Source organism: Dermacentor silvarum, chromosome 4, assembly GCF_013339745.2.
Source record: "Dermacentor silvarum isolate Dsil-2018 chromosome 4, BIME_Dsil_1.4, whole genome shotgun sequence".
Lineage (NCBI taxonomy): Eukaryota > Metazoa > Arthropoda > Arachnida > Ixodida > Ixodidae > Dermacentor > Dermacentor silvarum.
Window position 1 is genome coordinate 1,316,736 of NC_051157.2, and position 13,843 is coordinate 1,330,578.

At 49.3% G+C, this 13,843-nt stretch overlaps 1 protein-coding gene across 1 annotated transcript in view; it reads right to left on the minus strand.

The window, feature by feature from the left end:
* Positions 1-409: 409 nt before the first annotated feature.
* LOC119449337 (CD151 antigen-like) overlaps positions 410-13,843 on the minus strand; it is a 114,766-nt gene continuing 101,332 nt past the window's right edge. Inside the window, exons 4-6 of the mRNA XM_037712503.2 lie at positions 7,059-7,262; positions 6,922-7,005; positions 410-6,860 (exon numbers count right to left, since the gene is read on the minus strand). Of these exons, the coding sequence (XP_037568431.1) occupies positions 6,816-6,860; positions 6,922-7,005; positions 7,059-7,262 (333 nt within the window). The 3' untranslated portion in view covers positions 410-6,815. The remainder of the gene's footprint in view (positions 6,861-6,921; positions 7,006-7,058; positions 7,263-13,843) is intronic.

Below are 13,843 nucleotides of genomic sequence, written 5' to 3' on the forward strand. Positions count from 1 at the left end.
CTTTCGGGTAAGCCCGAGCCCGTGCAGTGCTCTACTGTAGATATCACAGGGTTATGAAATCAGACCACTCCGCTCCCCTTCTTATTCTCAATGCCGCATATGCTGAGCATTCACTATGACCAGTTATGGTGTGACTCCTCATGAACTTTCATGCTTTAAGCGCTGCAAAACTTCAGTACATAAAACATGATTGGTTATTACGAAAAGTAAAGCACGCAACGACTGTGGAGCGGGATTGTTCTGTACGTTTTATTCTGTAGCTCTCATATAACAGTCAACTGGTGATATAGCTCATAATCGATGTATGCAAATGAAATCTAAATCATCTGCGCAATCTATAGAGATTCACAGTATGGTGCCACAGTGTGACAGGGATGGAAATAAAGTAGAAGCAATAACTACTACCGTATGCGTATTTAAACTTTTAATCTTGCAAAACAACAATTTCACATAGCACTAGAACAACAAGACATCACTATTTTAATCCGTAAGTACGTGACATTCTATAACCAGAGACTTAGACCAGAATGTACACTTGTGTAATCTTAAGCATAATCGAACCTCCTGAAGGGCCACCAAAATACTTGAAGCAAGAGTCTACAGAAACTCTTTCGTTCTGCACATTTATTCGCGCGTACATCAGTATGAAATAACTTTATGCGCATGTCACGATAACCGAAGCTTCGGGCTGCCACGCAAAATTATTTGTTTCGCTACTGTTTCAGAAGCACAGGCGTCCTTGACCATGTCCTGTACCCTGACCACAATATACACTCTCGTCGCCTCGGCCGGTGGGGACGAAGGTTTAAAAATACGCAAATGCCACGTATCTGGACAGAACCAAGGTAATGTTTGCCGTCGCTTGGAGATATTCAGATTACTTTTTGCATTCCGCCTAAATAGATAATTAGTTATCAGTAATTAATCAGCTTCTCTAATATTATAATTAGATGAAAAGTGTCAATGAGAAAACAGTAGAGCAACATGAAAAACTTCCGATACAGCTTTCTGCTGCTCAATACGTGCTACATAAAGTGTTTTTCTGAGCGTGAAAGAAGCCCGCGAATACACGCAAAGTACCGCGAGCGGCCAGTCGCGCGGTAATCTTGCTTGGTTTCGCGGGCTTCTTTCACGCTCGGAAAAACACTTTATGTAGCACGTATTGAGCAGCAGAAAGCTGTATCGGAAGTTTTACAGCGAAGCTGTTAGGTGCTAGTCCCCCCAGGATCGTGTCCGCGTGTAGAAAAACGTCGCAGTTTCGTCCGAAAGGCGAAGCATCGATTGCGATAGCAAATTAGTAGAGAGCTATACAAAGCAAGGATCGTAGTTGAATGTGCCGTATAAAGTTGTAAACATTCGCTTACTAACTAAATAGACAAGCACGGTGTCACGCGCGCACAGGTAAACATGAAGAGAGAGAGAGAGAGAAACAACTTTATTTAAATTAAGACCGTGCTTGGTCACTGTGGGTGGAGCCCCTCTTCCAGGGCCCCACTGGCTATTGCGGCGCGCCGGGCCTGGTCGAGGGTCGCCAATTGGCTTCCCAAGTCCAGTTCGGAGAGTCGCGCCTCCCACGACCAATTGCTAAGTGTATCGTCAAGTAGCGGCGAGACGGCGTCTGCCGGACGCTACGTGCATTGATAAGTGATGTGTTCTAGTGTCGGGGTGGAGTCGCACCATGGATATCTGTCGCTGTGTTTGTTAGGAAATATTTTGTGCAGTCTATGTAAATGTGGGTAGGTGTTTGTCTGTATTCGGCGCCAGTCCCTCGCCTGCCGCCTGTTTAGCTTGGGGTGAGGTGGAGCTTTGGTTCGTCTTCCTAGTCGTTGTGCCTCAAGTAAACATGAACTCATCCCGCTCGATGAACGCGGAAACTCGCTTCGAAAATGCTGGAGTGAGAAAGCGCGCCAGCAGCAGCGGGCAAATTGACCTTCGCGCTGTCTCGCTTCAACGCGAACGTCGAAAGCGGAAGCTACCGGCACTCGGCGCATGCACTTTGTCCCCATCGCAGATCGCTTTGAAGATGATGCGGGCGCGCACTTCAGCCACATCGCTTTCAAGATACGGCGCCCGTACGGCCGCGATGTGAGCAGCAGCCGACCGAGCACCCCCACCCTCCCTCTCTCTCTCCGTCGCCTCGCGCGCGAAAGAAGCGCTTCAGGCCTGCCTTCCTCGCTCGCGTTCGCTACATTGAGCCGCGATTGCCGGCTCACCCTCGTACGGTTTCACTCGCACACACAGCGTACGACGCGCGGCGATTTTATCGCCGTTGGACATTATACGGAACCTCACGGCGATGACGACAGCAACGCCGACGGCAGAAATGCGCTCCACATAATTGCTATCACAATAAAAACCATCATCATCAGCGCGAGCGTCGTCCTCTTCCCCAGCTGGCTCGTTGACGCCCCACGGTTTGCGCTCATGCCACTGCTCCCTGTTCGTCGTCGTCGTCGTCTGCTTCCACAGCTGGCTGCGTTGCCGCTAATCATTCCAGCGTAGAATTTCACTTCTGTCATCGTAATGGGGAGGCCGCGTTTACGGGATTATGAGCCATTGCTTAAGGGGGTATGGGCCATTCATAAGCAACTGACGACGTGTCCTAACGCGTTTGAGCAACGCCGCTGCAAACACGCTCGGGAAAGGGCTCGTCGTCCACGTGCCGATTCTAGCGTGAGGGCTTCCGAAGCCCAGGCGAAACGTCAGCGAAGAGCCGCGGACCCCGAGTTGAGGGAGCGCAATGTTGAGGCCAAACGTCAGCGAAGAGCCGCCGACCCGGAGTTGCGGAAGCGCGATGTTGAGGCCGAACGTCAGCGTCGTCTTGACCTCTAGGAACCCAAGAACGGCGGTGCACGCCTCGGCAACGCTAGCGTCAACTTCCCCGGTGTGAGGGCCAGTTTTAAACGCGAGTTTCTCAACCGGAACGTTCATGGTAGACATTAATCGGTTGGGTGATGCCAACGAAAATACGCCCATTCTCATCGTGGGGGCAATATTCACTACAGCAGACCCGCCATAGTCACAGCTTTGCTGGCTTCCATCTTCACAGTAGTGGAAGGGCTCGGAATCTTTTTCATGTTGCTGTACAATTTTCTCATTGACACTGTTCATCTAATTATAATATTGTCGTGATGCAGAAGAATAGGGCAAGCAGCCAAGAGACGATGACGAAGAAGTGTTGTTGCTGCTGGCCCTTCGGCATTCGCCTTGTATAAACGCCATTGTGCTTGTTTCCGCCTCGCAACAATATTGAGAAGTTGATTGATTAATTAAGACATTATTTAATTAGGCGGAATGCAAAAAATAATCTTAGTATCTCCAAGTGACGGCAAACAACATTGTTCTGTCCAGCTACGGGGCATTTGAATATTTGTAAATCTTGGTACATGATAGTTGGGACACCATGTGTGTCTATATATATATATATATATATATATATATATATATATATATATATATATATATATATATATATATATATATATACACACATTCGGGGAGTGCGAATATTCGAATATGAACCGAATAGTCCGGGATTACAGAATTCCCGACTCGCAATAGTCGAATATTCGTTTCTCTCGAACACGTGGAGACACTTGTCGGAGAGGGCGACTGGTTCTGCTGCGGGTTTCGTGCAGAGCCACAAGCTCGCGGGTAACTTCTGTTCAGTAATTTCCATTTATTCCATAAGAATGTAGGCAGCCATATACCAATTTGTTCCGATTTATAATTTGGCCGGCCTCACCGTGTTTGCATACCTCCGAAACAATGTGCGGTGCTGTACTCTTCTTTAGTGAGCACGACATTTTACAATCATCTAGTAACGCGCTGTTCCCTTTATTGTTTCAATACTGTCATTGATGAGGTGCCGCATTTCGACGGGGGGCGAAATGCGAGAACGGACGTGTACCACGTACTGGGTGCTCAAAATTAATCCACACTACGGCGTGCCTTATAATCAGATGGTGGTTTCGACACGTAAAACCTCGCAATTCTTAAATTTCGTTTAGGTACCCCAGATAATTCAAAGCAGTTGTTTATACTTTACAAGCTCTTCGAACGCCTAAATGTGGACAGTGCACACACCAGTACACGCACGCCTGCTTTTTTATGAAACGGACCCCGCACAGGCGTCGCATTTGATGTCCCTTCAGATATGAGAAAATATTCCATATTCGATTCGGTATTCTTTGGTCATCTTTCTCTAAGATTTGTATTCGATTCGAAAATTTCTATATTTTCACACCCCTAATCTGTCAATGTGGACATCACTTGACAGAAAACCCAATGCAAACTATTCTCTAATTAAATAATTATACACGTATATATTGGAAAGTCGAAGGCAATCGTTATGAATGTTTTCAACAACGCAAACTGGCCATGTAGGGCGCAAGAGCTGGCGTCAAACTATCTACTCGATTACACAGCGGCCGGCTCGTCCCCATCGCTCGTCTGGCAGCGGTCATTTCCGTCGTGGCGCCTCCCTGCCCTCGCCGCCCACAGGGAAGTTGCACCACCAGATGCGCTTCGCGGTGCCGCATGCGTAATCAGCTAAATTGAACCAATAATTTGACGCTCCGTATTTTGGACTCCGTGGTCATTTTAAAATTTAGGAGCAGGGAATTAGCCTTTGAATGATTTTCTTTAACTTTTCAATATAAACGTATGTCGTCAAGTTGCTAAAAAACAAGTTAGTTAGGTGTATACGTAGTTTATTCGGTGAATAGGTTGCTTTAGTTTCGCTTGCATGCCCGCCTGGACTCATAATTCATTTGCATTGTCGTCATTCAAGTACGTTTTGTGTGCTTATTTGATAAATAAATACTATTTGTATAGCCTCTCACATAGCATATAATAATTTGCTGACATAATTCCAACCGGCCGACATAAATGTCCGGCGCAGCACAGGCCATCTGGGCAACCGCGGTGCAGCCGCGGCGAGACAACATCCGGTAGACAAAGGTGCACAATGTGGAATTTTGCCTAAACCCTTTCACCACCCGATCGCCAAATGGTGATGGCGTCTTCGGGCGTTCAGTTTGAAGCAAGCGAGAGTTGCCGAAAGCAGCTCGTATGGGTATGTAAATAAAAGGAAAAAAAGCGGGTGTTGACCACGCTCGGTAAGTGCAACAAATACTATAAAATTTATAGCGCATTCTGTAATCTGGTGTTGCCAATCTTGCGACTCCATGAATGTCCGCCAACGCGGCGGACATTGAAACACACCGAGTCGAGAGTGACTAGGCAGTACAGGCCCTGCAACGTAGGGCGAGAAAATCACGCTGCATGTGACCGCAAACGCAAGTGTCAATCACCTTAATACACAGAGGCAATCCGCTGTGATTACAACTTTGAGATCTCCAATATGCAACACGCTGTTTTAAATCTGGCCTTCGTCCTGCATTGGAACTAGATCAGGTGGCGGTGATGATGATTAATAGCATATCGGTAACTGTACGCGGAAAATTTTCGCCTAAGGTCTTGTAGCTCAAGAAACCACGTTGAGTGAATCTTGAGTGCTGCCCTCGTTAACTGCGGCTGGTGGCAAAGACCTAACAACCTGGCCTCGCTGACCAATCGAAACAGCGCAGAATAAAAAACGAGCCTGAGGCCGACGTGCGCTTCAGAATGACAGTAACACCATTTTGCGGAAAGGTCTGAAATGTTAGTTGGGCTGGTGTCAAGCCGTCTGGTACTTCTGTCGCTGCCAGTGTGCCCCAAAATGCGCAGTCAGAAGTTGAGGTTTGGCTGTACCATAAGGGACACGTTGTGGGCCCAGTCAGTGGGTTCATCCGCGTTATGATGAATACGGTCCTAATTGTGCTTTCTGCAGGAAATTTATGTGTACCTGATTTTCTCACAGAGCCTACACCGACTGTTCGAAAGCACGTGTCGGACTGGCGGATCTCCGTGATTCGGCAGTGCAGTTAGAGCGACCATTCGCCCAGAAGCATTGCGAGACCCGCCGCAGTTTGATTGCATAAACCTCACGGTGACGTAGGAGAAAGCTCCTTAGCCGCTCGGGTTATTCGAGTTGCGAATACTAAGGTCTGCGAGAGGGCAGTGGAACTAGCGCTGACGTTTCGCAGGTGGTCTTCTCTAAAGACTACACCGAAAAGCCAATGATTGGTTGCAAAAATACCTTTAGCCATTCTGTGACAGAACAAAATGAGGACATGCAGCTTTTATATCCGAGGGAGTCGCGACAATGCTCTCTCGCAACAAGTGGATAAAATATTTCAGTAAAATGTTTCACAAAACCAGGCTCGGTGCTTAAAATTTTGCGCTGGCTTTAATGTTTCATCGAAGCTAAGACAGCAGAAGAGTATCGGCTGCTTCGAAGCCTAATCGGCCGGCTGCAAAACGTCGCCGGTGACTCCGTTGGTGCGTTGAAAGCGTACACTGTTAGTGCCTGTCATTGAGGTAACTCTTTGCCCCATTGGAACATTTAATTTTATCACTCGGAGAGTGCAACCGGAGGGCGACAGGCAGCGTCGGAGCGAGGCGTCTCGTTCAGCGTGCGTGAACGTCACATCTGGTGGAGAGCGCTGCAGCCGGCTTAACATGAAAAGTATCGCACATGATGAAAAATAAAGACGAGTGGTTCTAGTAGGGCTACAGTGAAGATGGGATGGTAGCTGAGTGACACAAATCGGGCATGAGGAGAATCAAATGAGCACCTTTCACTCGACAGGGCACTAGCGCCTGCTCGACACGTATCTCGCGTTCCGTGACTCGACTAGAGCCACCCTAGTGGCATCTCACTCTCTCGCATTCTTTCCGCGCAACACAGCTCCTGGCTTGGGTCAGCGGGGCTACACCTCCTTGCAGAGGCAGATGGAGAAGATCATGCCGATCATCTGCGCACAAAGACGACAGCCATGTAGCGCCGCCACGCCGCGGTGGCGATCTCGGACTGACCTCCAGGCCGGCGACTCCGCAGCCGACGGCGATGAGCAGCGTGCTCTCCCGCTTGACGAACTCCTCGAGCGCAGCCATGCAGCCCTGCGGGAGGGGCAACTGGTTATTAGTGGCCAGTGTGCATGGCGTGCGCGTACCCGGTTGTGCCGGTACGGGTTGTGCTTGTCGTCGCCCTGGCACAGCGTCTCGTTGAGCGGCCTCGGGTTCTTGTGCGCGTCCGGCTCGCCCTCGTCGCGAAGCCGGCAGCACGTCTTGCTCACGTTGTCGCCGCGTCCGATGCTCTCCGCCTTCCACACACTCTCCGCATAGTCCGCAGGCCCGAACACGCCGCAGCACAGCATCTGCACGGCATCCGAGAGAGCACCGAACATTTTGCAGCAGCCGCCTTGCCAACACGTGAATCCTTCACCAGTATATGGAAGCTTCGTCATTAGGAAGCATCGAGAAAACATTTCAATGGGGAATTAGCGATAAATGCGAAAGAAATGCGTTACGTCGCACCTTTTTAAGGTCCCGGATCCATGATTTAAACCGCGTTCACCACATTGCAAAATGTTATTCAGGAGCTAACTAGACACACGTCCTGCCTCTTCGAGGAGGTTAGTGCAACTGATGGAGCAGACCAACGTCAGTTGCACTGTACATACACGCACTTCTAAGCTCTCCCATTCCCTAACTGTAGCCCGTGGCCCGCTTGCCACGCACTTCTATTGCGATAGCAATTATATGGACACTCCAAGAGCATTTCTGCCGTCGCCGTGACGTTCTGTATGAAGTCCAAGGGCGATAACACCGTCGCCGTGCGCCGTATGTGCGAGTGAAAGCACGCGAGGGCGATCGCAAGAGAGGGAAGCTGACAGGAAACGCGGAAGGGAGTGGGGGGATGGGAGGGAGCAGGGGGGGGGCGCTTGTTTTCCGACAGCAACTGCGCATTACGCGATCGCGCGCACGGTGAACCGCCGATTGCGGCTTTATCTCGCGCACGCAGGGAGGGAGGCAGCGCGGGATGTGTGTGTGTGGGCGGGGGGGGGTAGGGGGGGGGGGGGCGTGTGACTCCGCCCCCAACTGCGTACTTTGCACGGCCGCGCGGTCGCGCGCGCCTTATCTTCAAAGCAGTCTGCAGGCAGCTCATACCTGGCCGGAGTACATGGAGCGAACTTTCGCGACGACCTTCGCGCGTCAAGTAAAGATGTGGTGACACGACGCAGGATGTTCGTTGTGTCGCGATACATGCGGCGAACGCCGCCGCGCCTTTGCCGCCGTGCTGGAGGCGGTGCGGCCGTCCGCTTCGAACTGAATTTGGCGTTGCTCTTAGACCGATCCCACCGACCGATCGGCGCATGCGCCGGTTTTCCAGAAGTAGCACTGACACCATCTTGGTTGTAGTCAACTAGTCAACCACACCACCGCAGTCCGCGCTCGTTGAGTACTGCGCACGAGCTTCCCAGACATATCTGCGACTCCACCACCGAGAAACTTTCGTCATGTATTTAAAGAAATTACATCGGCTGTTCATTGCAGCATGCGAGGCGAACGTTGAAAAGTGCCTGTTCCTCTTTCCTTTCGGTTGTTACCCGCTCATAACGCGTTGAGTATCGTATTTTTTCGAGCTTTGTATGTAATACATGCTGATGTACGCGGTCGTTTTGCGTTCCTATTTTTGCGCACGTGCATCTCGGTGACTGCAACGTTATGTTTGCTTAGCGACGGACATAATAGGATTTGTATACCTGTTGGAGACAGGTTTGAAATGCGGCGCCAAAACTTTCGTTCCCTACTTACTACATGGGTTTCGCGCACGACTTGCAGACTTCGGTAACAGCGATATCTAGAAGTTTAGAAGTTCTTAAGTAAGCTAGGCGGCATTTTTAACATAAAAACGCCGATAGCCAATCATCACCAAGTCATCGATAGCCAATCAATAGCTAATCAATAATTGATCAATAATCAATAAATTCCGGAAAATTCTGGGGATGACTTGGTAGTGCTTAGCCTAGCCCAAATACGTAGCCAATACCTTGCGATGGCCAATCGATAGCCAATCAATAGCTAATCGATAATCGATCAATAATCAATAAATTCCGGAAAATTCTGGACATGACTTGGTAGTGCTTAGCTTAGCCCAAATACGTGGCTAATACCTTACGATAGCCAATCAATAGCTAATCGATAATCGATCAATAATCAATACATTTTGGGAAATGCTGGGGATGACTTGGTAGTGCTTAGCCTAGCCCAAATACGTGGCCAATACCTTACGATAGCCAATCAATAGCTAATCGATAATTGATCAATAATCAATAAGTTCTGGAAAATGCTGGGCATGACTTGGTAGTGCTTAGCCTAGCCCAAATACGTGGCCAATAACTTGCTATAGCCAATCAATAACTAATCGATCAATAATCAATAAATTCCAGGAAATGCTGGGGATGACTTGGTAGTTCTTGGCCTAGCCCAAATACGTGGCCAATACCTTGCGATAGCCAATCAATAGCTAATCGATAATCGACAAATAATCTATAAATTCCGGGAAATTTGAGTACACGGGTGTTTTCGCATTTTGCCCCGATCGAAATGCGGCCGCTATTCGTCCCCGTATTCTCACGCTGTGTATTACCAGTACCACCTATTAATCCGTTGGATCCACGTCTCTAGAAGCCTTCGCTCTTTAGGAAACACATAGAATCCGAAGCCTTTGTCCCTTGTGTGGTTGTACCAGCCAGGACCGCAGCAGGTCAATCCTCCCATCGCACGATGGCTCTACACGAACCATAAAAATTGCCAAAAATCGTTCGGATACAGAACGCACAGGCACTCCGGGCGGCTGGAGCAGCCGGATGACTACAAGTACCAGCATGCACCGCGGCAGCGGTGGCGTCGTGAAACTGGCTGGTGGGATCGGTCTATTAACTTCGTTGGTAGCAAATGACTGTATAAACGGCTTTCGCTTAGTCTCAGGCTGCCTCGACGGGAGTATTATGGATAACCTTTGAAAGTTTTGTCGATTGCTTCTCGTTTCGAACACGTCTAAGCATAACGAGAAAAATCTCCGAGATGCCAGTGCCACCTATCGGGGAAGTCAGGAGATAGGCGCGACGACGGCATCTGGGATCGCAATATTTAAATATTTAGGAGGCTATGGTAGAGTAAAACTCGTCTTTCTGCAAAGTTCATTCGCGGAACCGTACCCCTATTTGCCTTAACCCAGCTAATACGCTAACGTTGAATTAAAACAGTCTATTGTGGCCCGGTGCGGCTGACTGCTACTCGCAAACAAAACGAAATAGCAAAACACTGTTATGTTGCTTTGTGACGTTGAAAAGTTATAATATCTTGTTACTGTGTATTTATTTATTGTTTTATTGCAAAAACTCGTTCTAGGGCGCAAAAATAAATGTGAAATAGTTTTTTTATGCTAACCGTGCGCCGAGGCGACGCAGGCAGCAGAACGCAGAGCCATAAAAAAGAATTATGCGTGTTTCTGTTACCGCGAACACCAGGGACCAGCGGATCTGGGGAAAGCCTAGTAAAGTAGTGGCAAACCTGGCGCTCAGGATTTGTTCGCGATGTTCTGCGTAGTATCGCGATGAATTTAACCGGCCCCGTTCACAAGCCTCCGGATCTTCATTTCTTTGCCTAGGCGAACTCTCGGCTTCCCACAATCTAAACTTGAAATGCATGTTCTCTTCTGCGACGCTTGGTTTCAGCTTCCCTATAGCTCTCGCTTCAGTCTTTCGGAAGCAACTAGTGTCTACTTCTCTAGTCGAAACCTGCCGAGCCGCCATCGGAGGCATCGGCGGCAGTCACGGTATAGTGCCTAGTATATTCTAGGCACTATAGTCACGGACACCATGCAGGCGCGTTAGGCGCGAACGCGGGGAAACGCGATCGGCGTCGGCAGCAGCTCTACGCGTCCCCCGCGTCGCGGTACAGAGAGGAGACCGATCCTCAGGTCACGTGGTTGCAAAAGTCACGTGACCAAGTGGGCTAGGCACTTCGGTATTTCTCTGCATAAAATATAGGGAACGCCTAGGTACAACCGGTGGTCTTAAATATTCGAAAAAAGCACAACTGTGGCTGCTGTTAAGGGATCGATGCTATTCCTAAATAAACGCATCACTGTTTTGATGATCCAAATATAATCTCACTATCAGGGAGGGAGCAGTCTACCTGACTGGAACAGTATTTTTTATTTCGGGTGTTGCTACCCTGCGCTCCGCAACACGCCAACGACCATCGCTTCGCGTCGGCACCCGGCACCGCGGCTTCCGCCGCGGCACCGGGGTACAAACAGGAGCAGTATCCGCTTGCGCAAGAGCGGACGCTCGCATCGTCGGCGGCTGGAAGACTAATAAGTCTTGATACAAATTGCAAAAACAATGGAAAAAAAGTAGTAGTGTCGAAAGTAAACGACGTATAGCGCGAAAGGACAAGAACTGATAGAGACGACAAGCACTGCGCTGCAGCCCAAGCAACCACCCTCGTTCAAAAGTGGGATTCGAACCCACGCCCGGAAGACTGCACTGCAACCTGAACGCAGCGCCTTAAAGGGACACTAAAGAGAAACAGGAAGTTCAGCTGGAATAAAAGAGGGACCTTCAGGCATAGAGTTCTCCATATTGGCGACGAGCAACGCCAAGATCCTGTTCTTCGAACACTTATGGAACGCCTAAGCTCCTCGCCTAATGACCCATCTCTGCGGATGTTCACCTTGCGCGATGGAACTTTATACCGTCGCAGTGTTCGTCCTGATGGCCCGGAGCTCCTCCTAGTCGTTCCAAAGAACCTTCGACTGGCCGTCCTCCAGCAACTTCACGACGCTCCTACTGCTGGACATCTGGGCATCACTCGTACTTACGACCGCCTGCGGCGCCGCTCCTTCTGGCCCGGCATTTATCGCTCTGTGCACCGTTATGTCACTTCTTGCGACCTGTGTCAGCGCCGAAAGACGCCTGCTATGCCTCCTGCTGGTTTGCTTCAACCAAGTGATATCCCTACAGAGCCCTTCTTCCGTGTGGGCCTCGACCTCCTTGGCCCCTTTCCAATTTCCATGAAAGGAAACAAATGGATTGCTGTAGCAACAGATTATGCCACGAGATATGCAATTACACGAGCGATGCCAACCAGCTGCGCTACAGATGTCGCAGACTTCCTACTATACGACGTCATCCAGCACCACGGTGCCCCTCGCCAGTTACTCACGGATCGCGGCCGCTACTTCCTCTCGAAGGTCGTCGATGATCTGCTCCGCTCCTGTTCTACAGAACACCAGCTTGCTACCGCATACCACCCTCAAACGAACGGCCTCACCGAACGACTCAACCGCACACTAACTGAAATGCTGGCCATGTACATTTCCGACGATCACCGCGACTGGGACGTCGCTTTACCATACATCACTTTCGCATACAACTCGTCCCGTCACGATACTGCCGGATTCTCCCCATTTTACCTTTTGTATGGCCGCGACCCCGCCTTGCCCTTCGACACGTTGCTACCTTCCGCAGTACAATCACCCAGTACTGGTTACGCTCGCGATGCAATTGCCTTAGCCGCCCAGGCCCGAGAGGTCGCCCGTCATCGCCTCACAGTCTCGCAAGCTTCTCAAAAACTACGCTACGACCTTCGGCACCGAGACCACCAATTTTCACCTGGTTCCCTTGTCCTTCTCTGGACGCCTTCACGTCGCGTCGGCTTGTCGGAAAAACTACTTTCCCGTTATTCTGGTCCATACCAGATCTTACGACAACTGTCCGACGTGACATAAGAGATCGCCCCAGTCGGTCAGCCTTCAGTGCCTCCCAACGTCGCCAGCGATGTTGTTCACGTCGCCAGGCTCAAGCCCTATGTCGCCCCATTAAGAGACGCTCTATAACCTGCACCGGGACGGAGTTAACCCCACCGGGACGGTGATGTTACGGTGAAGGGAAAGAAGAAGGGAACACTGAAGAGAGGAAGACGAAGACTCTGGCCGTTGCCTGAACGCCATATACTTCGCTTGTAAATATACATTCTTGTACACTCGTGGGCCTGCTTTCTTCCTGCAACAATATAATCGTTGTCTTCGCTACAGATTCTTGTTATTCGTTTCGCTTGTCCGACAGAAATTCCTCGCTTGCAGTGTCGCGGGTGATGACTGGTGTAGTCTAAATCCTGCTGGCTATGCGTAGGCTTCCGGTAAAGTGTCGTTCTCAGTTGTCCATTTTCTATGTAACGCAGTAAATGCAACGCAGTAATCCAACGTAGTATGCTACGCAGTAAATGAGTATCAACTCCACAAAGATATAACAGAGTTTTCAAGACGCATGCGCATCAAGGAATTTTTTTCGATAGGCCCGACGTAGGAAAACATGATAAAGACTCTCTGAGACCACCTACCACGTGGACACCGGAAGCCGAACAGTGCCCAGACTTTGATCTATACATAAAACTAATCTCAAGGGAAATTCTAGAGACAACGCGGCATTGCCGCAAGTGCAAACATTTGTCCCACGCTGAACACAAAATTCTTAAAGAACTCGCGGAAAGAAGGGATATTGTAATAAAACCAGCAGATAAAGGCGGCAGTATCATAATCTGGCCCATAGAAAAGTACAAAAATGAGGCCTTCAAACAACTGAGCAACCACACCCATTACACAAAACTCGACTCTAACCAAACTTTGGTTTACAGCAACCTTGTCCAAATTACAATAGCGCAGCTGCTGTCCCAGGAACTAATCACCCAGTCTGAATATCGCTTTATGATGCCAAATAACAAAGAAGCCGGTCGCTTTTATCTTCTTCCTAAAATACATAAGGTTCCCGTAGAAGAAATATTTACAGCAGAAATCCCAGGCAGGCCAATAGTGTCAAATAACAACACACCTACCAGGTCACTATCTAAATTCTTAAATCACCATCTATTAAGTAATCTAGTAACT